The sequence below is a fragment of the Centropristis striata genome, chromosome 18, assembly GCF_030273125.1.
Source record: "Centropristis striata isolate RG_2023a ecotype Rhode Island chromosome 18, C.striata_1.0, whole genome shotgun sequence".
NCBI classification, from domain to species: Eukaryota; Metazoa; Chordata; class Actinopteri; order Perciformes; family Serranidae; genus Centropristis; species Centropristis striata.
In genome coordinates this window covers 9,880,139-9,907,212 of record NC_081534.1, presented here as the reverse complement: position 1 = coordinate 9,907,212, position 27,074 = coordinate 9,880,139, and the positions used below count along the sequence as shown (strand labels likewise).

Below are 27,074 nucleotides of genomic sequence, written 5' to 3'. Positions count from 1 at the left end.
AACTCTGGTTTTTATTCTAGTGTGACTCTATTTTATTTATTTAAGTTTTAAGTTTTTAAGTTATTTTGTGTCTTTTTTTGGTCATTTTGTGTCTTTTTCAGTCATTTTGTGTCTTCTTCTGTGTGTGTTTTTTTTTGTGGTCATTCTGTCTTCTCATTTTGTGTCTTTTTGCTCATTATGTGTCTTTTTTTAAGTCATTTTGTGTCTTTTTTTAGTCATTTTGTGTCTTCTGTGTTTTTTTGTCATTCTGTCTTCTCATTTTGTGACTTTTTTGGTCATTTTGTGTCATTTTTAGTAATTTTGTGTCATTTTTGGTCATTTTGTGTCTTTTGTTGTGTCTTTTTTAGTTATTTTGTGGGGGCAGGGTTTGGTCATTTTGTGTCTTTTTTTTATTCATTTTGTGTCTTCTGTTGGGGTTTTTTTGGTCGTTCTGTCTTCTCATTTTGTGTTTTTTTTGTCATTTTGTAAAATGTGATTTTGAATCTTTTTTTTAACTTTCAAAACACTATCATGCTCAATAAAGAATTTTAAATGTTGCAAATGTGAACAAAGGTTGCAAATATAACATATAAGAGGGTTACATCCAGTTCTATAATTTTATACTAAATATATTTGACCTTGTCTCCAGTTTTACTTGGTATATCATCATCAAACTGAAACTGGCCTCATGGAGTTTACAGCCAGAACTTTAGAGGTAAATTTACAGTAGGGCTCCACGCTGCTTTGTTTTCTAGTCTGGATGTGATGTAGAAGTCATGCTTTGGTGCATTTGTGTAAAACTGGTGAAGTGCATATTTACAGCTGGATTGTATAGGGTTACAAATTAACTATAAGTATGTAAAAGTGTCTGTATTATCTTTTTTCATGTTGTAAGCACATACAACTTAATTGTGCTGTAACTAAATAAATAAAATAATGAATAGGTTTAGTCGACAGTGGGAAGTATTGAATAAATAAATAATAAATAAAACTGTAATACCGCTGCTGGCCGTTGGGTGACAGTGTAAGCCCGTTCACTGTCCAGTCTGCCGAAAACAAGACACGAGGGGCAGTGATGTCATCTCCGTGCGACAGTTGAGTCCTCCGAGTTCACCATGGCTGAAGCTGAGTATGAAACTGTTTTTATTAATATCTAAGTCCATCTGTTCTTCCTGAACGACCATTTGTATTATTTCGATTCGTTGTGAGGCGTTTATGTTTTACCAGTTCTCTCAGGAGTCATATTTATCCGACTGATGGTTAGAGAAGGTAGTTTAAAGAGCTTAGTTTCACATGGGTACAGATAGCCACAACTTCACCAGTGTAATATCTGGTCAAGATTTGCAGCTATCGTTATTGAAGTGTAATAGAAATGATAAGTGTATGCTCTGTTGTCATGACATACTGACGGACTCTGTAATAACTGGCATGTAATTGTTATAACAATCATGTGTAAATCATGTGTAAAAGACACAGTTGTGACAGTTACCTGTTCATCTGGACAGAGGCACAGTGATTGTGTCCACTGCTTTAAGAAACTGCTGAACCACTGACTGCTGGTTTCTCCTCACTGACTGTATCTGTGTGTCCTGCTCTTATTAGACCACAGAAAGTGATCAAGTTAGTTCCTGAGTATCTCCTGAAAAAGAGGAAAGCATACCAGGCCATTAAAGCCACTGAAGCCAAGCGAGCACTGCTTGAGAAGAGAAAGGTAAGTGATCTGTCTTTTGTTTTATTTAGTAAGGTGTTAATGCAGCGGATACAGGTGCAACAAGCATAAGGAAGGACTTAGGAAGGAGGTTAGACTGGATCCACATGTAGACTAGATGCAAAATCAATCAAATCAAAATTACTTTATTTATCCCCGAGGGTAAATTCAGTTAGTCTGGTAGAATCTCTTGAAGAATGGGACAGTGTTAGAAAAATTGCATGAGGAAACCTTGAAAATTGATAATCTGTCATCGACAGAAAAAATCTGTCACCAACAGAAAAAACCTCACCATTTTTCTGCGCATTCGTTGATGGGAAATGAAGAGCTGGAGACGTCCAAGTTTCTCAGTTTAACAAACGTTTTATTACAATACGTCAAAAAATGTGCACTTTACAGAGATCTGCGGGTTCAAAATTAACTCATGTCCCTGAATACAAACAGACGTGTTTCAGTTCGTGAAGTCTGAACCACGACTCCCTCCCTGGAACCCATTAAAATACTAACATTTGTTTACAAAACATGCTGGTCGATTTCTTCCAGGAAGTTCCGCCTTCTTGATCCGTTCATTCGCCAGTTTTAATGCATACAACGGCACGTCATGCCACCTGGTTGCTTGCTGCCGAAACCAGGCCTTGCCCTGACCTACTAACAAACTTGTTAGCACAAACATTTTTCCTTGTTATGACTTACAGAGATTCTCACACGGGATTTTCATTCGGCCTTCTGTGGTCTCCCCTCTCTGGACACACACACACACACACACACTCACAAATGCACATACACACACAGCAAAAACTGTGCATCAATATATCTGGATGTCATTCTATGTGATTTATAGAATCTTAATCAGTTTAAGCAAATGGAATATATGTAATTAAAGTAATCATAGTTTTCTACATCAATATTAACACACAAACACAATCAATGTATCAAATCATATTGTCTGACTTAATATAAATGCATAGAGATATTTATTACAGTCAAGGTTTGACCTTTGATAGTGACCTGCGTCACTCACAGAGAACAGAGACAGAGAAGCAGAAATAAAGCATAAAATAATTTACCAATATAGAAAATAATCAATTATTTTAACAACAGCCTGATGGCTGTAGGAAAGAAGGATCTTTTGAATCCCTCCGTCCTGCAACAGAGAGAGAGGAGCCCCCCACTGCTGTTTTTTTGGTCCATAAAGGTTTTGTGTAGCAGACGATCTGGGTATTTCAGAATGGCCTGGAACATGTTGACAGGTCATCTCTCCACCACCTCCTCCAGTCTGTCCAACCTGGCTCCAACCACAGAACCAGCTCTTTAGACCAGTCTGTCCAACCGCCTTCATCTCTGGGTCTGATGCTGCCTCCCAAGCAGACTGCAGCATAAAACAACACACTACCACCACAGACTGATAAAACATCTGCAGCATCTTACTACAGATGTCCAGAGATCTGAGCTTCAAGAAGAAAAAGAGGCGGCTCTGCCCCTTTTTGTAGAGCGTCTGTGTATAGGGACCAGTCCAACTTATTATCCAGGTATACACCTAGATACTTATAACTTGGCACCACCTCCATGTCCACCCCACAGGTATTCACTGGCTGAAGGGGGGCTTGAACCTGCAGAAATCTATGATCATTTCCTTAGTGTTTGAGGTGTTCAGTAGCAGATAGTTCTTGTGACTCCAGTCACTGAAGGCTTTTATCAGATCCCTATATTCAGATTCCTGTCCATTCCTGATACATAAACATAAACAATGTGTTTACTTCTCGCTTTTACAGACTGCTTTATCTTTATGTGTGTTATTCCAGGTAGCAAGAGGCAAACCGTTAAAGTTCAAGCGGTTGGAAGACTTCTTGAAAGACAGCCACAAGAAGCACCGTGATGAATCTCGCCTCGCCAGATCTGCACGCAGACCACCTCCCCCTCTGCCTCCTGCTAAGAACAAGCTAGCCTTCGTTGTCCGCATCAGAGAGTGAGTACTTTGACTTAGTCCAAGGTTTTTAGAATTTTTCCCAACATAATACACTGATAACAAAATCAATTTGAAAATGTTTATTCACTGAAAACAAAATATATAAACTAAAAGAAGACAACATTATAGTTACTGCACTCTGTTTATCATCACTATTGGGACCTTTTACAGCAAAACCAGAGTGCAGTAACTATGTTTTTGGGGTCAAAGGTCTAATAAATCATCATGATTTTTGAGCATAAAAATGACAATACATGGAGAAACAAGTGTCGGATCACCAATAACTCATTTGGCTGGCCAGTTAAAACATGTTAAAAAAAACTTTAAAGCAGTTTTTCTCAGTTTTACTCTTTGCGTAGTTACTGCAGTTAGACTTTGTAGGGCAAAATATATATATATATATATATAACATTATATTGCACAGCCCTACTACATGGAAATTGAATAAAATCTGAAATTGGTTGTCAGTTTTTGCATCCATTTGTTTAAAGGAATCAATAAAAGGCATAGAACACTGAGTGACATTAGTAAGGGTTGCATTTTTTTGTCAAAGGTGTTTTACCACGCCAATGACCTGCTCCCTCTCTCTGATATCACTTTACAAGAGATGGTAACATCAGATCGTGTGTACTAAGGATGAAAACACAGTTTGTCTATGTATCACAGTGTTATTACAGGGCCAGTGTAAAAAGAGAGAAATTCGATATTAAGCGAACACTGGACCAGACCAGTATACCAAATAGAGGTGTGCCGTATCGTTCACAATAATATCGGTATATTTTTGTTATGGTTAAAAAAATGCATATCATGATATTGGCAACATTCCTACTTCTTGATGTAGTTGCGTAACGCCGACCTGTCTGTATCAGTCCCGACCATGGCAGCTACATGTCAAAGTATCCTAAGATACTGAACCCCAAATTGCTCCTGATGCTGCGTTCATCGGTGTGTGAATGAATTCCCAATGGTGGCAGGTGGCACCAGTGTGCCCTGGTAGCCTTGGCCACCAGTATGAATGTGTGTGTGAATGGGTGAATGAGCGTAGGGTGTAGTGTAAAGCGTTTTGGATAAAATCGCTATATAAGTGCTAGGGATGTCCCGATCAGGTTTTTTTGAGTCCGAGTCATTTGATTTTGAGTATCTGCCGATACCGAGCCCCAATCCGATACTTCTATAATACATTAAAAAATGAAGAGCAAAGAAACAGATCCAGGATGTGCCTTTTTAATTTAATTATTTAACACACATTCTTTGAGCACTTCTTTGAGGTATCTTGAACAATCAAGTAATAATTACAAATACAATTTTTCACCTTCCCAGTTTACATACCTCACAGTTTGCAATCCCAGTGTTATTTTCATTCACTTTAAAATGCTTCCAGACTGCAGACATACTTGCTCGTCGGTTTAAACTGCTGCCGTGTTGTTGTTTTTTCTTCTTCTCTTCCTCTTCTTCTTCTTGTAATGGAGGCGGCACCAACTTTAAGGTGCATTAGCGCCACCTAGGTTGGAGTGTGTGAACTTCTGCTTCGCTTATTGACATGCAGCCTGCAGTAAAATGATATCATGCTGAGTATACATATATCCGATCCCTGATCGGGACATAATGTCCGATTCCGATCGAGTCTGAAACCACGTCATCGGCCCCGATTTCTGATCACGTGATCGGATCGGGACATCCCTAATAAGTGCACCCCATTTACCATTTTACCAAAGTGGGCATGTCTGTAGAGGTGTAAAGTTATGGCGGACTGACCTAACTCTAGTGAACCTAATGAAACACTATTCCAGTTTGATCAACAACAACAATCCTTTTCTGTTAGAATTAAAGGTGTCAGTGCCAAAGTGATGAAGGTGATCCGCATGCTGCGACTGAGGCAGATCTTCAGTGGGACCTTCGTCAAAATCAACAAGACCTCTATAGCCATGATGAAGACGGTGGAACCTTACGTGGCCTGGGGGTGATTAATGGCTGATGACAAATGTTCAATAGACTCAATTATTTTGTTTTCTGTTTGCTTGTTTTTGCATGTTGTAAAAAACTATGGTAATGGTTCCAACAGATTTCCCAACTTGAAGTCAGTCCGTGAACTCATTCTGAAGCGAGGACAGACCAGGATTGGAAAGAAGAAAGTTCCTCTCACAGACAACGCTTTCATCGAGCAGCACATGGGTCAGTCTACTCCACACTTCATTTAAACACTACAGCAGCCATACCACCAGCACTCATGTCAGGCTTCATCAAGTTCATTAGTCTGTAATGAAAAAAAACAACTTTTTATTTAATTTAATGAGACATTCAAAGCAGCCGTGTGTTCCATTACTTGAAAGTAGAGTTACTCAGTTATAGAATACCACAGCATACTAGGGCTGAGTTTGAAAAATTGATTCTTAGAATCAAAATCTATAAGAAATGTCATGTTCCGATATCTATCTTCATATAAATTGATCCATATCTATATTCCTGTGTTTGTGTGAAGACTGAACCTGGCCAACATTTCTTCCAATAGATCCTTTATGTTTAGTCCTTTTAGGCCCCGTTTACACGAGGACGCTTGTGGGTAAAAACGACAAAATATTTTATGGGAAGTGCCTTTCGTTTAGACAGTGACGACGTTTTTGGGGCTTAAAAACACAAAAATGTGAAACCACCTTCCAGAGTATAAAACTGTAATCCACTCCGCCGTAGCGTGTCCGTCTACACTGCCAAGACACAAAACTCTGCTCAGATCTGCTCACGTGACGTACGCGTTTACGTCACATACATGCTCCAGTACAGGGAAATAAACAAACATGTGGGATTATTTCCATGCGTCGGACCTTCAAGCTGCTCTGGCAGCTCTAATAAACTTACAAAAGTCTTTCCACCAAATGTACAGGATATGTACAGATTGTATTAGTGAACAGAGAAGGATCTATAATTACCTCTATCACATTTTGGATGCAAAAATTGGTTGGAGGCGAGCCAGACGGCTTTGGACGAGACCTGGGAGATCTAGTGGATGGTGGAGAACTTTGTGGAAGGAGCAGCTGATCAAATATATCAAAATAACCGGTCAAAGTTTCATTATTTGGTTTTTGAATGCCAATTGAAAATGGACAGAACAAATGATGTACGGATTATTTCAAGGTGTGAAAAGTGCTTTGATTTTGAATAAAGATCTTGAAATTAAGGTTGTATAGAGTGAAAGTCAACCACAAACGGGTGACACCTTTTGAAACCTGAAACATTATTGTTCTTTGGTTTGTCAGCCTTCTGCAAAATACTGTCCAAAAAAATAATTTGGGTTCTTTAAGACAGTAAAATGTAATAATCAGTATGCTGTATATAAATATGAAATTTACCACAGCTGTAAGGTGCTGGAAAGTAGAGTTGTTCCGATACCAGTATCGGAAATTGCTCTGATGCTGCCAAAAGTGCTGGCATCGGTATCGGCGAGTACTGGAGTCCAGGCACCGATCCCATACCACGTAATTTATTAAATTGGTAATCTATTCACTGGTTCACTCTGTTAAGATAATATTGTGGCTGCACTTTAATTTAAATAAATTCCTAGATTGATTTATTTAAGTTGTTGTTGCACTACCGTTTTGTATACTGTTTTATTTAAAAATAAATGGCTTGAATCTGCTGTATTTACTCATGTTTTACAAAGGGTTTAACCTGAGCCAGGCCTTACCACAATGATAATCATATCACAGTCATGCAGGTGTAGGAAGATATTTTTTTATAACATACTGGTATCGGATCGGTACTCTGTATCGGCCGATACCCACAGCACAAGGATCGGTATCGGGAGGGAAAAAATGGTATCGGAACATCTCTACTGGAAAGTGCTTGGGTTAGACTTTGTAAAAGGTGTGTTCACTCACCTCCTCTTTGTTTTTTCTGTCTCAGGTCAACATGGCATCATCTGTTTGGAGGACCTGATTCATGAGATCTACTCCGTTGGTAAGGGCTTCAGGGCTGCCAAAAACTTCCTGTTGCCTTTCAAGCTGTCAGTGGCTCGTCATGCTGCCAGGGATAAGGCTGGGCTCCTGAAGGACCTGGGGAACCCTGGATTCCGCAATACAGACATTAACTCTATCATCAGACAACTGAACTGAAAATACATAAAAGATGGACACTCGGCAGCATCTATATGGATAATGCTTTTTTCCTCAGTGAGCAAATGGCAACGAAATTTCTTGTTTTTTTGGCAAAGAAGCTCATGGGTTAGTTACACCCATATTTAAATTTTACATTTCTCTCTACCACCTGTATCACCTGTTCTTTTTGTAAGAAGCTGAGACATTAGAAGGCTCTAAAGTTTGAGGAATAATATCACACAGTGCCCCGCCTATGGAAGCAGTTGGACTCTGTGTGTAAGAAGTGTAAGTCTTTCGAATTACTTTTGAAATGTTAAATGTGTTCTGTTGTTCTGTTGAAGGGTGCTTGGTGTCTTCACGTAGTATTCCTCAAGTTGTTGGAGGAATGGACCAATACTTGCTAATGGAATCATTAGGCCAGGCTGTCCTGCAGGAGACATCAAACAGACACCATTTACTACATTTAGTAGTTTTCAGTGTGAAAAGGTTCTTTGAAATCTGTGTAACATTGATTCTTTGTGAATACACCTTGTTTTTACAATTAAAAAGCCAAAATAATTAAGTACTTCTGCTCTCTGGTTTCTACAGGGAACATGATCTGTGAAATTTAAAAAACCAAAAGTAGTTCAATGGTTACAATGTATGCATTGACTCAAGTACTGTGCTTAACCCTCCTGTACTCTTGGGCTCCTTTTTGACCCCAAATCATTTTCAATATATCATTAATATAGGTTAACTTTCATAGAATTTGAAAGCTTGAAATTTACAGCATATGTGCCCCTCTGCATCCTTTATAGATAATATAAATTTCAACTTTCTTCATACATTTTTACGTGTTTTATACATTTTTATAACACCCATGGTCCTCAGGGGTCAAAAAGGACCCCATGACATCGTACTGGTTTTAGGACATGTAGAAAATAATAACCAATTTTTTTTTTCACCTTTTAACCCTCTGGGGTCTGAGCCTATTTTGGCCATTTTTTAATACTTGTGATTTTGCCCTTGATGTACCACATAAAAAATATTTACTATACCCATATTTCCATTTTTTCTCCACCTATATGATCTGACAATTATTTTCTCACTTTAACCTACTTTATCAACATATTGAGCCCAAAAATCATGAAATCTGAGTTGAAAAACTATACTTTTTACTACAATAAAAACCACAAATGGGGGGGGGGATCTTGATGGGAATGTACAGAGTAGTTTGTCAACTTTTAGTGAAACTTATTTTTTGAAAACATTCACTTTTAGATGACAGCAAAAAAAGTTTAAAAAAAAATCACAGCCATGGTCCTCAGGGGTCAAAAAGGACCCCATGACATTAGACTGGTTTTAGGACATGTAGAAAATGATTAACTTTTTTTTTTTTTACTTTTACGGCAACTTATGACCAACACATTGATATATAATTTTCATAGTTTTTCATTTTTATTGGTCAATTGTAGTCAAATGTACAAAATTAAGGCCTCATTTTCAAGAGGAAGACAGTGAGCAAGAGTTTGAGGTCAAAATGTGTATTTGCACATATTGTCCATTATAAATATAAAGACACATGCACACACTCACAAACACACACAGGCACACAGAGTCAGACACACGCACACTCAGACAAACACACTCACAGGTACATATCTTCTCACAAGGACACACAAGCACACATGCATGCACACAGTCATGCACACAGTCAATCTTGAAAATGAGGCCTTAATTTTGTATATTTGACAGAAATTGACCAATAATAATGAAAAAAATACGAAGATTATATGTCAGTGTGTTGGCTGTGGCCTTAAAAGGTGAAAACATCCAAAAATTAACAATGCTTTCAAAACACAAGTTTCACTAAAAGTTGACATAACCTACTCTGTGCATTCCCATCAAGAAATTATTTCAAAATAAATATTCAGGTTTTATTACTTTTTTCCCCTTGAAATGAGGGCTAGTTTTGTATATTTGACTAAAATTGACCAATAATGAAAAAAATATGAAAATGATATATCAATGTGTTGGTCTTGACGTGCCATAAAAGGTGAATAAAAAAGTTGTTAATTATTTTCTACGTGTCCTAAAACCAGTCTAATGTCATGGGGTACTTTTTTTTTCATATACCCATGGTCCTCAGGGACCATGGGTATATTGTCGACACACATTGGAGGGGTACACAAGGGTAAAGTACAATTTTGAGGTATGTGTACTTGAATATTTCCATTTTAAGTAACTCTAAAATTCTACTCAACTACATCTGAGTAAAGAAACAAGTTCAGATTTATACATTAAGGAAAGAAGGAAACACAAAGTCTAAGCAATAAAAACCCAAAGACCTGATAATTGTAGTTAAAATGTCTTCTAATAAGTGCCTCTTTATGTAATAATCATGTTTTATTTTGTTGCAAAGTATAGCAATGAAACTAATCTTTTATTGTACACATTTTTCTTGTTTCCAAACTTTTGGCCTGTAGTGTTGGACCGTGCACTTAACCAGATATGATGAAACTGCAATTTTAAATAAGCTTACAGTGCAGTAACTTAACATATTTCATGCTCAAATGCATGTATAATAGTATTAATAGGAATACAAAAGGTTTGAAGCAAAAAAAGAAAAACACTTACTGTGATTTCTTTTTTTTTTCAGTGTAAGAACAGCAGACCAATATTAATTGCAAGAAGTAATTTTGTGCATTTTTACACTGCACTTTTAAGATTTCATGCTCAAATGCATGTAGTTGTACTGAGGGCCACTTCAAGTGAGGGAGCGGGCCGTATGCGGCCCTAGGGCCTCCAGTTGCCCATCCCTGATTTACAGAATACATAAATGGTAAAGCACCTTAAATTATAATTCCCTAAATCAGACTGTTTGAAGGGAAGGGGCAAAAAAATGAAAAGCGCACATTCTGCACAACATGGTGCCCTACAAATGCACAAAAAACTATGATGCATCATGTATGATGAAAAAGTCCTCATCCTTGATTATGATTAGCATTAAGTTAAAAGGAGATCCAGATCAAAGTAATTATTGATTACGGTACTGACAATTAAAACCATCGAGTACATAAACTTGATGTAGTAATACAAAAACTATTTTTCTTCATAAAGTATGAAAGGATAAATGGATATAATGATCTGTTGTAATAAAAAAAATATATTCAAACACACAGCCAGTATGAAATAACATGGGAAATGAATGTGGGTAATTTATTTTACTTTTATTTTTCAGTTTCCCCCCTGAGGGATTGCCTCCTTATTGTGGTCAGGGGGTTTGCGTGTCTCAGTGACCTTAAGAGCGAAACCAGCAGGAGCCTAGTCTTCAGGTGGGACACCTGTTGGACAGGTATGAAGGTAGAGACCTGACGAAGTGCAACCCACTTCTCCAGGTTGGGGTTGGATACATAGACCCCTTTTAATGAAGAAAGCATCGTTACTATAAGCACAGAAAAACAAGTGCTGGAGCATGATGTGTACACATGATGCCCCCTTCACATTTCTGACTGCCCCCTCATACATGCTGCCTAGAACCGGCCCTGGTCAGAAAAGAGAGAATCTGAAGGATTTTTCCCGCTTTTCTTCTTCCTTTCCTTTCCTTTCCCTTCCTCTTCTCCTTTCCCTTCTTCCTCCTTTCTTCCATCTTCCTTAAACAAGAAGAAAATAAAAAAGACAATCAAACATACAGAACAAATGTGTTTATATGTTGTGCATCAAAGGGTTAACAATAGAATCAATCAGTAGATGGTGATGTTTTGCAGCCTCTCTCCCCTGTGGTGTTCCTCTGTTAACTCAATGAGACTCATGAGTCACCACCAGAGGAGGGGGAGGACGCAACCTATGCAGCTGCGCTTAAACGGCTGCGCGCTGGGAGAGCTGAGAGAGGAGGACCCGCTCCTGAATGTCACTCATGTCTTAGGATGTATAGGATGCATATGATGCGTGTGGTCGGCGGAGGTACGCAGTGGAGGACATTCCTGTCACAGTGCATCCTGCTCACTTGCTTCCGACGTTGAAAAGGAGAGGTAAGAAACGGTGTTATCATGTGACGCATGCTGTGTTCAAATGTACAAAATCAACCAGCGACCATTGCCATGGTGATTAATTACTATGATGACGATGTTCCCGTGGCTGCAGGCTGGTGTCACGAGCTCATTTTCTGCCATAGTCACCCAGTTAATGGCAAACATAATAAATAAAATCATTTACACAAGTGCCATGTTTGTTTCACCTTCAGTTTCTTTAAATGTTGGTTCCAATGGAAAACTTGAGGCCACAAATCAACGTAGCTACTAGGTTCATTAAATGTTATTTCACACTGCCACAGCACGAGTTGTGCTGCTTTCAATAAAATCGGAAAGGTCAATATCACAAACATTTAGGGGATTTAACGAATGAGGGCTGAAAGCGCTGTGAAACAGTCCAATAATTGTCATTACCGTGTATGACAATGACACGAAAATGTATTGTAGCCTATAGACGCGTGTTTGTGAAGCCTCTGTTCTCACTTAACGTGGTTTAAACAAAACCACAGCTGACTAAATGTAATAGTTTAACCAAAACTATTCAAACCACACATGCTGCAACGTTCCGACCAACTGACAGAACGAAAAATCGTTTTATTTGTACATCAGGGTTGTTGTTGTTGTTGTTGTTGTTTATGTTTTTTGCTTTTTTTTTTTTGTTTTTTTTTTACCGCCGGTGGTAAATTTGATGTTGTAGTTTACTACACTCACGTGAAGGCAGCACCCAGTTTAGTCAAGGAGAATGGGCGGGCCGATACAGCCTGACCCCGCGAGCTGATGATGTACCGGAGCCATAGACTGTATAGGAGCACACTGGTCAAAGGTCCGCACCGGCCGCTACCGGCTTCATTCACATCACGTTCACACGAAGAGCATTAGAAGGCGCCGCTGTTACCGAGGTAACCGGCAGTTCCCTGGTAGTCTCACGTTGGTGCACGCGGTAGCAGAAGAAAGTTTGGATTGGGCAACAGGACCATGTGGAAGCAGTGACGGGTTAACTTGACATGTCGAACAGGTTTGGTTGTTATTCATTATATTATATTATAATATCGGTAACAGACAGGTGTGTAGTGTCTATTGTTGTTCCGTGAACTGCACCAAACTGCTCAGCCACGTTTTGTAACGTTAGCTCACATAGCGTGCAGCTGAACTCCGGGCTGAAATGAATGACACCTCGGCAGTAATAACCAGGCGGCAGCAGACCGGTGTTGTGTCCTTACTGGTTTCCGAATTATCTGGTGCCTGTAGTGGTGTGTGCAGCTGTTTCTGCCTCATTTAGCAGATTCGTCACATATTTAATAAACATATACAGTCGTGGAAAAAAATATTAGACCACCCTTGTTTTCTCCTTGCTTTCTTGTTCATTTTAATGGCTGGTACAACTAAAGGTACATTTGTTTCGACAAATATATTGATAACAAAATTAGCTGATAAGAGTTTAATTTAAGAGCTGGTATCTAGACATTTAACATGATTTTCTTGATAATGTTTTTGGTTATAATCAATAAAAACATGGAAAATGTCTAGATATCAGCTCTTCAATTTAACTTCTATGAGCTATTTCTGCTGTTATTGTTATATTTGTCCAAACAAATGCACCTTTGGTTGTACCAGCCTTTAAAATCAACAAGAAATGGAAGAAAACAATGTGGGTCTAATCCCTTTTTCCATGGCATGGTTCATGAACAATTAATGTTTATGTCAATGAACCAGTTAAATGTTTATTAAATATGTGACGAATCTGCTAACTGAGGCAAAACACAGCTGCACACAAGTACAGCAACCAGTCAGTTTGGGAACCAGTAAGGACATAACACCGGTTTGTGTTCACATGTCATATTAGAATACGACGATGTTTTTCAAGTTACACTCATTCATTCCTCTGCGGGAATTCAGGCGGCGCTGAACTCTGACTTTTCACACATTACGGTAAACAGTTTTACCCTAACAGACAGTAGAAAAAGCTAATATTGACCTTTTGGTTTGGGTTAACGTCTTTTAACGTTAAACTGTCAAAGAAGGAGAAAGACCTGATTAACCCCCCGGACCAGCGTATGGGCTACAGACTGATTAGTTTGATTGTGTCTGGTATTCATTTAATTGCACGTATTAATATCATAATATAAGCTGTTAGTTTTAAAGGGATATTTGTAAAGGTTGACTATGTGGCTTACAGGGAAAACTGATGTTTTTTTGTTACTGCAAATTATATGAAGCTTTCACTTTTTATTAAATATTTATAATTTGTTTGTGATTTTATAATTAAATAATGTGTGAAATATTACCACACAGCTGTGAAGTTCACAGCACTATTTATAGGGCACTTATAGAAACAGCAGTATAGTCAAAAGTCCTTTATTATTAGATTAAATATAAAACAGAAATGAGCAAATGAAAGAAAGCAATAATCAAATAAAAAACAAACATAAAAGTATAGAAGATAGTAGAGCAGTTGCCCACTGATGGGAATGTCAGTGGTTGGATCCCTAACCATCAATCAATGGTTTACTGATGCCTGTTTGTTGACTGCCAGTTTGATTCCATGATGTCACTGTTTTTCTAAGAAAAAAACAACAACAATTGAGTTATTTTCCATATAATAAATCATTTTTGGCTGGGGCATTTATTTATTATCACAGTATTGGCTATGTCAAAGATTAACAACAAAATTGATTTTGATGCATTTATAGTTTTTTGTGTAGTGTCAGATTTAAAAATGTACTATGGCAGACATGTCCACTTCCCAAAACACTATAAAACTACTACTGATGTATATTTTATTTAACTTTTTTGGGTTAAATATTTTGATCAACTTCCGTTCTGATCAAAACAATCAAATATTGAATAATCATCAGGATTTTAACCCTTGAAATGCCAGTTTGACTACATTGTGCTAATATTTCTTATGAAAACAAGATTTGCTGTGTTTTGTTAGATGTGTGTGTGTGTGTTTGCGGTTTCATGTGTCTTGACCTTACTGTAAAACTTGTAATGTCTGATAAAGTTACTCCTGTCATGGTTTACTGATGGTGACAGGTGGCACCATGTAGAGTAGCCTCGGCTACCAGTGTGTGAATGTGTGTGTGAATGGGTGAATGATTATCTGTAGCGTAAAAATGCTTTGAGTGGTGGCTACGACTATAGGAAAGCACTATATAAGTGCAGTCTATTTACCAATATCTTGATCAAACCAATGCAAATAGAATTGCACAAATAATAAAACCAAATACAATCAAGGTATGGTAAGTCTATTTTGATTGTGCTCACACAGAGGGAATACCAAATAAATTATTTTGGCATGATTACATACAAAGTCAATGCAGAGATCCTACATTTGTGCCAGGGGAATGCAAATGAAATTGGTGTAATGCTGAGTCATGAAAGCGTTAAAAATCTCTCCTGCACAGCATAGCTGTAATTGATCTGTGGTCCAGGTGCCATAGCATAATTCCTTTTTCTGTCAAAACGAAAATACGAAAACAGTGCCCTCCTTTCCTTTTTTCGTTTTGAACCAAAAACGGAAAAACGGATTTTGCTACCAGCACTAAAAAACGAAATAACCAAAAAAACAAAATGAAATAACAGCCGTTATTTGGTTTTTGCATATTCCTTTTTTCATTTTTTCGTTTCTCATTTATTGATATGACGTCGGACACATCGGAAGCGGGAAAATAAAAGTCCCGTCAAAATAAAAGTCCCGTATTAATAAGTACTTATTATCAAGCATAAAAAGGATTTAAAAAAACGTATCATCGTACACTAGTATAGGCTACTGTTCTCTGAGCCATGCATGGTTCACATTTATTAACAATTATTATTGATTATTAATTATAATCATAACTAATGCCAGACCTAACGCCATAAATGAAAGCTATCGCTATAAAAGAGTTTAAGTTTACTCAACTTTTTTCTTTTCAAGATAAATGAAGTAGGACATTAAAAGATTCCCTTTGATTAGATAGGCTATAGCACACTCAAAACATTGTCATATCATTTAATTACAGCCATAGGCGGCGGGTGAGCCTGACGTTTGGGAAGCCTATCTGACCACATGTTATACACAGCGCCGGGTATCGCCGGTGCTGCTGATCGCTTCTAAAGTACTTTTATGTTGTTTATCTCATCACCATGGCAACGCAGCAGCTGCATCATAATAAATCCCTGGAATATGGGGGAAGCTTGCTCGCGATCGCAGCTCCTTTGATGTGAACGCGCACAGAGCACAAAGCTCAGAGCCGGACAATAACCGGAAAATAAAATCAGTTAACTCTAACCGGGGATAAAGGTTTTGTTGAGCCGGAACATGAACACAGAGCCTGGTTGAGCCTCCACCGTACTAAAGCCCTCAGGCCTACTCTTCATGTAATAACTGCGCCACCCTGTGGCTAAACATCAGCACTGAAGCGATAACTTCACAAATTCTCATTTTTAATAATTATTATTTTTATAATGTGTGAGAGGTTGTCACTGCAGCTGCTGCCCGTTCGTCACTATGCTGACAAGTTGCCGGTGACAACGCGTTGCCATGGTGATAAGATAAACAACATAAAAGTACTTCAGAAGCGATCAGCACCGGCGACCGTGCTGTATAACATGTGGTCAGATAGGCTTCCCAAACGTCAGGCTCACCCGCCGCCTATGGCTGTAATTAAATGATATGACAATGTTCTGAGTGTGCTATAGCCTATCTAATCAAAGGGAATCTTTAAATGTCCTACTTCATTTTTCTTGAAAAAAAAAAAAAAACTCTTTCATAGCGATAGCTTTCATTTATGGCGTTAGGCCTGGCATTAGTTATAATTATAATTAATAATCAATAATAATTATGTTAATAAATGTGAAACATGCATGGTTCAGAGAACAGTAGCCTATGCTAGTGAACACAGTATAGGCTACTATAACTAATGCCTGGCTCACCCGCCGGCATTAGTTATGATTATAATTAATAATCAATAATAATGATGTTAATAAATGTGAACCATGCATGGTTCAGAGAACAGTAGCTTATACTAGTGTACGATTATACGTTTTTTAATCCTTTTTATGCTTGATAATAAGTACTGATTAATAAGGGACTTTTATTTTGACGGGACTTTTATTTTCCCGCTTCCGATGTGTCCGACGTCATATCAATAAATGAGAAACAAAAAATGGAAAAAATGAATTTGCAAAAACCAAATAACGGCCGTTATTTCATTTAGGTTTTTGGTTATTTTGTTTTTTGATGCTGATAGCAAAATCCGTTTTTTCGTTTATGGTTTAAAACGAAAAAAGGAAAAGGGGGCACTGTTTTCGTTTTTTCTTATTTTCGTTTGGACAGAAAAAGGAATTATACTATGGCACCCGGAACTATAGGCTACTGTTCTCTGAACCATGCATGGTTCACATTTATTAACATGATTATTATTTTTTTTTATGCTGATAGCAAAATCCATTTTTTTTAGTTTTTGGTTTAAAATGAAAAAAGGATAGGGGGGCACTGTTTTGTTTTTTCGTATTTTCGTTTTGACAGAAAAAAGAATTATACTATGGCACCCGGACCATCTGAGCCCCTTTCAGAAAGCGGGCATTTTAAAACTTTTAACACATTTACATCATGTTGTAGTTATTTCAGCACACTTGTTATTCATTTAATGAAGTCTTATCACAGATAAATCTGCTTATTCTTGGGGGCATCCTCGGGCTGGGCGATATAGCGATATAAAAAACATATCGATATATATTTTTAAATGTGATTATGGAAATCAAAAGCAAAAGTAATCTAAAGTTCCATTCCTAGTTTGTAGATTGGTTAGGGCTGGGTGATGCTTACCAAAAGTCATATCCTGATATATTTAGGCTGAATATCGATATACGATATATATCCTGATATTTTTATCGCAAAATGAGAGCAAATGTTCAGTCAAAGTAAAAGCCAAATATGACATGTCACAAGTAGTTTTATTGAAACCATTTAAATGAACATAAATACTGTATAACAACAGGAGTACCTTTTTTTTTTTTTTTAAATCAAAGCTCCATAAAGCCCACATTTAAATAAAAAAATATCTTAAATAAATATAGCGTATGGAATAAAATAGGCCAATCTTTTGCTAAAATAAATATATTTATATGAGAAAATAATAATTAACTTTGCAAAAGAACTGAATATGACAAACCCCAGTAAGGGCAGCATGTACATACATACATGTATAGTCTAATTCCATATCACATTTAAAAATATATCGATATATCTTTTATATCAATATCGCCCGGCCCTAAGTTTGGTTTTGTTGTTTGGTTAAATGTAGTATATATGTGAAACATTGAATGCCTGATGTTCTCATAATAAAGTCACATCAAATGGGGGGCAAAAATCGGTTTGCACAGTCCCATTTGCAACCTTTGAAGCAAAAGGAAGTAAATTTCCTCTTGTGCTGAACTCTTGTCTCACAGTCTGTGTTGTTGTTATTTCACAGAGCATGCCAGGGTTCATTTGAAGGTTTAATGATTACTCAAATGATTGGCCTTTCAGGTCGCTTAGATACGAGCAGCTCTGGGGCCCATGGCTGTCAAATTCCAACGATGCTGCCAGTAGACCAGCAGGACACATTTTTCATTCCAAAGTATCTATATAATAACCTCTAAATCTAAGTGATAATTAAGATAGTGTTTACAACCTGTTAGCCATGTTTTTATCAACTTCCAACCCAATAGTGTTCAGTTCATCTTCATCCTTGAAGTAATTTTCGCCTGTAAAACCAAAACATACAGCTAGAAAGTATATATCTCACCTCAGTGTTGCTGTCCACATACACTGCGGCATCTTCTCTGCCTCACTGTCGGGGTGTGCCATATCGTATCGTTCACGATTATACCGATATATTTTTTTTATGGGTAAAAAAATGCATATCATGATATTGACTGTGGCGGGCCGCCAGAGTCTCATGTGCTGTGCTAACGTCACATTTCAAGCTACTGAAAGTATATTTACACTATTCATAATATAAAGTTATTTTGCGTTTTGTCTCTGCTCAGCAGAGTGTCTGTCACCCGTCAGTCAGTCTAAACCCCCGACCCACCTCTCTGTCGTCCTCAGAGACATGTGGCGCATTCACACACACACACTGAATATACAGAGCTGATCTCCCACTGCGCTTCAAAACAAGAACCTAGCTGTCTGTGCGTCTCCTCAGAGGTCCAAACACACTGCTGCATTATGCCGTTAGTTAGCCGCGAGCTAACATTAGCTAACAATTAAAGTTGTGTTAATCCCAAAAAGCTACTATTACTTCCTGTTGCTAAACAAATGCAGTTTTCAGTATAAGAGCACAGAATCCACCATAGAATTTACAAGAAGACTGTCAAAATAAGATGCCTTAAATAAAACATACAAGAACCTTTATTCTCCTTTACAATAATTAATTAAAATATGGAATGATAAGATCAGTGTATATGATGGAATAGTGGCATTAGAATGTGTGAGAGGCACCAAATTTGGGCTTTTATGAAAAAACAAGATTGATCACATTGTACTATAAAATGTAAAATTTTATCCCCCCAGACCCCCTAGATAGTTATTTTTTATTATTTGCTAATACTCAAGAGTCAAGAGTAAATTTTCGTTATTTGGCAACTGTTGAGATTTGCAATTTACACTACATTTAGATTTATGATTGATTTTATTTTGTTGTATGATTTTTATTTATTTATAAAGACTAAAGAAATCATTTTTTCAGTATGTTTTAATATCCTAAAGAATATCTTTATCGCAAAAATACCCTTAAATATCGTGATAATCTTTTAGGGCCATATCGCCCATCTCTACCTCACTGGCTCATTGCTTCTCCTCTGTAGAGAAAAACAGGAAAGAACTGCAGTAGTAGTGGGTGGTTATCTTACCCAATGGCTACATGGGGCAACCATGACCCTTTCCACAGTCAAAACAAAAACTTGGCCAAGCGACACAAGGGTGACACGTATGCAAGTGTTATCAAACAATAATTTGCATTTTAAGACTTCAAAGATGAAAAGTAATGTATTGAAAAATCCTATTCACTGCCATCCCCAGAACCACAGCATGGTTCTCAGGATGTTGATGCCACGTGGCTTTAGAATGAAATACCTCAATATAACTCAACAGACAGTACTTTGGTTTTTGACTAAGCAGCAACTTCCAGAGCTGAGAAGTAAAGCCAATGCAGAAGTGCCAAAACTATTAAGAACTCTTAAGAACCCTCTGGGTAAGGAGTGACAGCAGTTTATTCTTCTAGCATGTTAAGAGATGCTAATTCTCTGAAGAATCAAAGTAGTAGCCTCCCGAGGAACAATCCTTCACATTTGCATTTACAGTTACAGTGACAAAGCCAAAACATCGAAGCACAGTAACATAATAGGTTACCCCTCATGGTCAAATGCCCTTAAACTGCCCCCAGGACATGAGAGGCTGTTCCTGCTATAAACTCCTCTTTATACATCACATGAAATTAAGAGACCTACCAAAAAATCTCCCACAAAGGTAAAAAAAACTATGTCCATATCTTTTATACAGTCTATGATTTTGACAAAAAGCATAACGTCACATTTCAAGCTACTGAAAGTTTTTTTTTTTTTACATGATTCATAATATAAAGTTATTTTGTGTTGTGTTGCCGTTGCTCAGCAGAGTGTCTGTCACCCATCAGTCACTCAAACCCCGGCCCACCTCTCGGTCCTCCTCCGAGACATGCGAGCATTCGCACACTTACACACACACTTGTCCCCACATGATCGATCCATGTCTCACCGTCACCGCGCGCCGAACTAAATACTATCAACCTGTCCGGGAGGTCAGAGGTCCAAACGGTGCAAATGCACTGTTGCATATGCCGGAGGAATGTATGTATCGGAGGAAGCATGTGGCTAGTTCAGGGCTCTCCCCAGACCGACAGGGACGAGGTAGTGCCCAGGATCACGATAGGACAAACTGGGTGATGAATAAAATGGGTTACAAAAATCGTGGGATTAAAAAAATGTAATAAAAAAAAACTTCCTGTCGCTAAACGCATGCAGCTTTCAGAATAAGAGCGCAGTGTGTTAACAGAATCGGCCACAGAATTTACAAGAACACTGTCAAATTAAGAAGCCTTAAATAAAATATACAAGAACCTTTATTCTCCTTTAAAATAATTCTTAAAATATGCAATGATTAAGATGAGTGTATATGATGGAATACTGGCAAAATGGAAAATTTGGGCTTTTATGGAAAAAATTATAGCCAGCTATTTTTCCACGCTGGCTGCTCCATGTCCCAGTGGAAAGCATGTTGACAGCAATTAAAAATGACACAGTAGGATAACAAATATTCTATAATACAGTATCTCCCGAGTGTGAAAAATGTTCTGTGAGGTGCTCTCATTTAGCTCTCAAAGAGCACCAGATTGATGCATTTTACTTTAAAAGGAGATGTTTCTTTACCTTGACAGTTTCGACTGAGGCTCCAATCTTCCTCAGAAGTGTCATTACTTGTCCTTAAATTAGTTTCAATATGAACATGGACTTAAAATCATTGTTTTATTTTATGGCCTTGGTGCCCTGGCTTTTGGCCTTTGGGCCCTCAAAAAATTGACGACACAAAAGGCCAAGTGGCTTTGCCCCTAAAATGATGAAATTCCAGGCCTGGTGTGGACAGTGATTGTTTGATGTGGCTGGATAGTCAGACTCTCTCTTGCTGTTAGGACACATCTATACTTCATGTCCAGTATGTTGCTATTATCATTGTGAGTGTTTTAGCATGCTGACATTAGCATGTAGCTCAAAGCTGTGAGAATGTTTAAAAGGCATCTGGGAAAAGCACATTTCATTGTTTTTATCAAACTGACCTTGTAAAACCTTGAATTGAGCTGAAACTGTTGTTTTCACTATAAGAAGGTACACTGGCTGATAAAGACAGAGCTGTGTATTTTTCTGTAAAGCACAATAAGAACACATCTGATTATATTTGTCAGGTCCGTCCCTTTAATCCCTGTTAATGTACACAGAGTACATTGAATGAAGTGTTTGTGCTGTTTGTGTGATGATGAGAATGGAAATGTGCTGTTTCCTTTGAACAACCTTGATAGGTTTGTATAAAGAGCTGGCCTCTTTCAGCAGTCTGTCCTGTGCAGCTGCAAACCTTCCCATGCTCTACCTCTCTCTCACCATCAAACAGCAGCTCCACTCTTTTACACCTTTCAAACCCATCATGGGGGTGTAAGGGTGAAAGCACTGGTGCCATCACTTCAGCTCCCACTACCTCATGTCATGTACAAGCATTGTCCTTGTGTTGCCAGGCAACCACAGCCTCCCTGACCTCCTTGGCTGATTTGTGATGCACATGACACCACCACCACCTCTCTCTCTCAAACACACACACACACACACACACACACACACACACAGAGCCTGGCCAGAACACAAGCAGTTCTGCACGAGGACTTGAATCTGCTGTTTTGCCTTGTGGTTGGAAAAAGTCATGTGACAGATTAAAAGTGATCAGCCCGAGTGAAAGGATTGAACCTTACCTACCACAACTGCTGTGAGCCATATTCCTTTGTGTTGAACATTCTCAGTAGTACTGTCTTATGCAGCAAGTCATTGGAGTAGCCTGTGGGGTTATTGTCAAGTATCCTGTTCGTGGCAACATAAAGTGAGTGCTCTAAGGACGATAAAGAAGCATACAAGATATATTTTTTTAAATGTACAGGGTAACTCTGAAACTCTGAAACTCTCTTAAATTAATATATAGGGCCTTCTCGTGAACTAACTATTTCTACAGTTTTACTCCACAAGTTCGTTGGGACTGCATTACAGGCCGACAGCCCCCAAAACAGAGAAATACAAACAATCCGACGGCGGCGTTAACGAGGCCTACCCCCCGGGCTGCGTCTCTGCCAGGGAATAGTGCGGCCACAGTGCACCTGCTAAGCCTCCCCCTCCGGAGGACACTGCTGCCGTCCTGAGCATGACTTCTCCGGACTTTGAGGCTGAACTTCTTGCCGCTCTTCGAGAAGAAATGGTTGGCGTTTTTAAGACGGAATTGAAGGCGGCAATGACAAATAACTTTACTCAGATAAAGTCTGAGCTGCAGATTGTTAAGACGGAGCTAAATGCTAACATGGCGGCTATCTGATCGGAGGTGGATGTGCTAAAGGTAACTGTGATTGACATGTAGGGCTCGTTGTCGACATGCACTGATGATGTGGTGTCACTCCAAAGTAAAGTGGAAAAACTTTCAGCCCAACTTGTAGCTCTAGACAGTAAGTCTGAAGATTTGGAGGCGAGATCTCGCCGTAACAACATCAGGATAATAGGTCTACCAGAGGAGCACGGCACGATCGACGCGACCACAGTTTCCACCTTACTGAAGGATGCTTTCGGCTTGGGAAAAGAGCCAGTTGTGGACCATGCGCATCGATCCCTACAGCCTAAGCCGAAACCCGGCGAGCGCCCTCGTCCTATAATAGCATGTTTACACTATCACGCAGACTGTGCTGACATCCTACGATGTGCTAGAACCCAGCGGCAGATCAAGGTGAAGGATTCAACAATCTCCATTTTCCCAGACCTCACTGCGCCTCCAGCTAAAGCCCGTGCAGCCTTCAATGACATCCGACGCCAGCTCAGGGACATTCCATACATAAGGTTTGGGCTGCTACACCCAGCGCGTCTCCAGATCACCAGAGGGGATGTCACAAGGGAATTTACATCACCTAAGGAGGCCACTGCCTTCGTGAAAACACTCAAGTAAACTTGGGTTTGTTACAGCATAAACATGTTTAAGTGTAGGTGCCATTGCAGTTATGTTTTTATTATTATTATTATTATTATTATTATTATTATTATTATTATTATTATTATTATTAGGGCAACGGGGCAATCGCACCGAGCACTGGTCCCATACAGCAATAACTGTAGGGACCAGTGCTCGGGGCGAGCACTCTCTCGACTCTCTGACGAACTTTTGGCAAATTTACTTCAACACCATGTCTAAGGTATTGTCTAGAACTATTCACACTTCGCCACACATTGGCATTTTTGGTCATCCGAAAGATTATACCCTATATTCTACTAAAGAATTGGAAGTGATAGCTTTTACCTCAGTTATTGCTAAACGTCACCTCCTTCTGAACTGGAAATCCACAACAGCTCCTTCCAGCACGCAATGGATTAAAGAGGCTATGTGCCCCCCCCCACACTCCTTTCTTTTCTTTGTCCCTTTTTTTTTTCAGACTATGTCTAAATATCTAAATATTGTATCGTCTATTTGGTTTCGTTTTATGTGACCGTTGTTTGTTCTTAAAATCATACAATTTAATGTTTAATGTCGACACCAATGTACCCTGATGTAGGTATGTCCCTCTGTTTGTTTGTTTTTGTAAACACATCAATAAAAATATGAAACACAAATGTCCTGGGTTTCCCCCAGTGCTTTATAGGCCTATAGGCTGCCAGGCTTTTCTCCTCCTCCTTAGTTTTTTACTAGATTATTTACATTGCAGCGCACATAGGGAGTCCGGCGGCTAATGGTGCGTTCAAGGTCTATACGAATGTCAGAATTTTCAAATCCGACTTTCAGTGTTAATATAACCATAAGGCGTTACAGTAAGAATGTGTTAGACCCGCCTTCAAAATAAAAGAAAACGCATGTAGCTTTCAAAATAAGAGCACATGGATGTGTTAGCAGAGTCCACCGCAGAATTTGCAAAAAAGACTGTCAAAACATGATGCCTTAAATAAAACATATAAGAAACCTTATTATCCTTTACATATTATTCATAAAAAATATGCAAGGATTAAGATGGAATAGTGACAACAAATTTAGGCTTTTAGGGCAAAAATGTTCTCCAGGGGCAACATGCTCCCGGACACCCAGACTTTGTTTCGGTCCCCCCATCATAGTCTCAGAAAAGCCTGACAGACCAATTGTCCAGCATTATGTTCAGGGTAATGAGGAGTTTGTTTGTTTAAACGGTATTTCAAGATTTGTCAAGATTGTGCTTTCTTGTAACTCTAAATTTAAGTATTTTTAATAAATGGCTAATAATAACACATAATAGTCATAATTTCAAAATTCCTGTTAACTGTTAACATTTTCTTCTTTTTTTACAAAAACACGGTGGACAGCCGGTGGGCTTCTCTACCACCAGGCTTAGCAAGTTTTCTGGGGGAAACCCTGAATATATCCACAGTGTCTACTTTCACACAAGCACTACCTTTCACCTTGCTGTGTGGAGTTAGCTTGTACTGTATGGCTCCTAGTGTGTCTGTGTTGAAATAAGCTTTCATCTACAAAGTCAAAAGCAGGATCTGCAGAATCCCCCCACTGCCACCGACTTGTCTAAGGAAAATATCACTTTAAACAGACAGCACAGTGTAGGTTAGAGGTAGCCTGCAGCTCCACTTTCCCAGACTTTCCCAGGTCATTGGTGGAGTCGGAGATGACAGAGAAACAACAGAACAGCAGTATCCTCCTGCTTCACAAAATATGATTACCTTACCCTACCAACTATGATACTGATACTGTCATTCAGTTTATTTTTTATATCTGCATGCACGCTGATATGTTCATATCTTTGATAAGCCAGCACTGGCTGTTTTGGGGAAATTTATCACATGAGATAATAATTTTGGAAAGCTAATTCCCATAAAGGGAATTAAATGAAAATAAATGGTTGATAAACCAGGTGTATAATACAACCTGTGTTTCATTCCTGTCAGTATATATGTTTATATGAACCATTCTAATGTCTTCATGTTTCTGCGTAGATTCAGTCTGCTAGGCTAAACGTGCTGTATGTAAAAACTACAGTTTTTGTTAGAGCTGTGAATGTAGCAGTACAGTGTGTACTAATTAGGCCACTTCTAAGTAGGGCTGCACAATAAATTGAATTTTAATCGTGATCACGATTTTGGCCACCATGATCAAATTATCCTGATCGTCGGCGATATTTTCATTTTAAAATGCGGCTCTCCAGCATATCTAATCAAGCACTTTCTACACCAGTAGTCCACCAACCACCAGGGGGCGAACACAATTAAGGTTTCATGTAGCTGCCTAAATAAATAAGGAGCGAACGCTAAGCAGGATGTGACGTAGTACTGGACGCCACAACATTACGCGTCATTTGTAAAAGCCAGCGAAGCAGTGTTGCCAACTTAGGGACTTTTCAGATCTCCTTAGCGATTTTTTTTTTTTAAAGCGACTGGCTACATATCCATCAACTTTTTCTGGTGTTACTGGAGACTCGTTCTTGCTCTTCTCAACGAGCCGCAGGGGCCGGCGTTAACTGCGCCGCCCCAGTCCTCCTGCAGCAGTCTTTCCCAGCTGCAGAGCCGGAGGGGATGTTAACGTCCAGTCTGCAAATTGCTAAAAGGCTAACAGTTAGCTCTGTAGCAGTACAGTGTGTATGTGTATGCTGCTGCTGCAGGAGGTGTTCACTTAGCGATCTCTGTTTGTTTACAACAAGCACCAGACACTCTGTACATACACTAAAAACTGTTCCTATTGTTTGTTTAAAAGTAGTGCAACAAAAATACAGATGCTTTCCCTAACATGATGAATAATCGTGATCAATAATCATGATTACTATATTGATCAAAATAATTGTGATAATCATGTTGGCCATAATCGTGCAGCCCTAGTTCTATGCAAATAAAAGCTCCTCAAGACCCAAACCAATTTCCTGTGTCTTGTCACTTTAGGTCAGGGGTAGGCAACCTGCGGCTCCGGAGCCACATGTGGCTCTTCAGGCAATCTGCAGTGGTTCCCTGTGGCTGTGACAAAAAAATGATATGAAATGAAACGTTAATTTCTTTACATTTTAATTTTCATTTATCATTGGTGTAGGCCTAAAGCAATCTGTAGTCTTCATTGTAAAAAAGTGAAGCTTATACACGGTATTAACTTTTTTTTTAAAACACTTGTGTCAGCTGCTGATCATAGCTTGGGAAAGTCTACGGTCCAGCATAACCTCTAAATTTTTCCAACTTCAAGTCTAGTTTTGTGTTTCCCTAGCTAGGATATCTTTCGATTCAATCTCCTGAGATATTTCTTCGGTGTCCAGCCTCATTTGCACTTGGGTCTTCACTGCATTCTGACAAAAATCATATTAATGAATGCTCATTATGACCTATTAGTAAAGTTGGTAGGCTAATTTAGACTCAATTTAGGCTTTTTTTAATCTTTCTTGTAAGGTTTAAAAATGAGGTTTGTGGCTCCATTCCGAATTTTTTTCTCTGTATTTGGCCAACAGTGGCTCTTTTGTTAGTAAATGTTGCCAACCCCTGCTTTAGGTGGACTGACCTTAAAGCTTGACCAGCTACTC

General features: G+C 38.7%; 2 protein-coding genes across 4 annotated transcripts in view; both read left to right on the top strand.

Annotated features, from left to right (window-relative positions):
• Positions 1–1,050: 1,050 nt before the first annotated feature.
• rpl7l1 (ribosomal protein L7-like 1) lies at positions 1,051–8,777 on the top strand. Its single transcript, XM_059355990.1, has 6 exons — positions 1,051–1,108; positions 1,582–1,690; positions 3,490–3,653; positions 5,476–5,613; positions 5,716–5,825; positions 7,551–8,777. The coding sequence occupies exons 1-6, from the start codon at positions 1,095–1,097 to the stop codon at positions 7,757–7,759; spliced, it is 744 nt and encodes a 247-aa protein (XP_059211973.1). The 5' UTR covers positions 1,051–1,094; the 3' UTR covers positions 7,760–8,777.
• A 2,793-nt stretch (positions 8,778–11,570) lies between these two features.
• Positions 11,571–27,074, top strand: part of slc5a6a (solute carrier family 5 member 6a) — a 38,276-nt gene continuing 22,772 nt past the window's right edge. The window contains exon 1 of one of the 3 annotated variants that reach the window (XM_059355987.1): positions 11,571–11,751. The gene's annotated coding sequence lies outside the window, so the exon portion shown is untranslated. Of the gene's footprint in view, positions 11,752–12,571; positions 12,767–13,572; positions 13,681–27,074 lie in introns of those variants that run through there. The other 2 variants (XM_059355988.1, XM_059355989.1) reach the window with 2 other exon arrangements.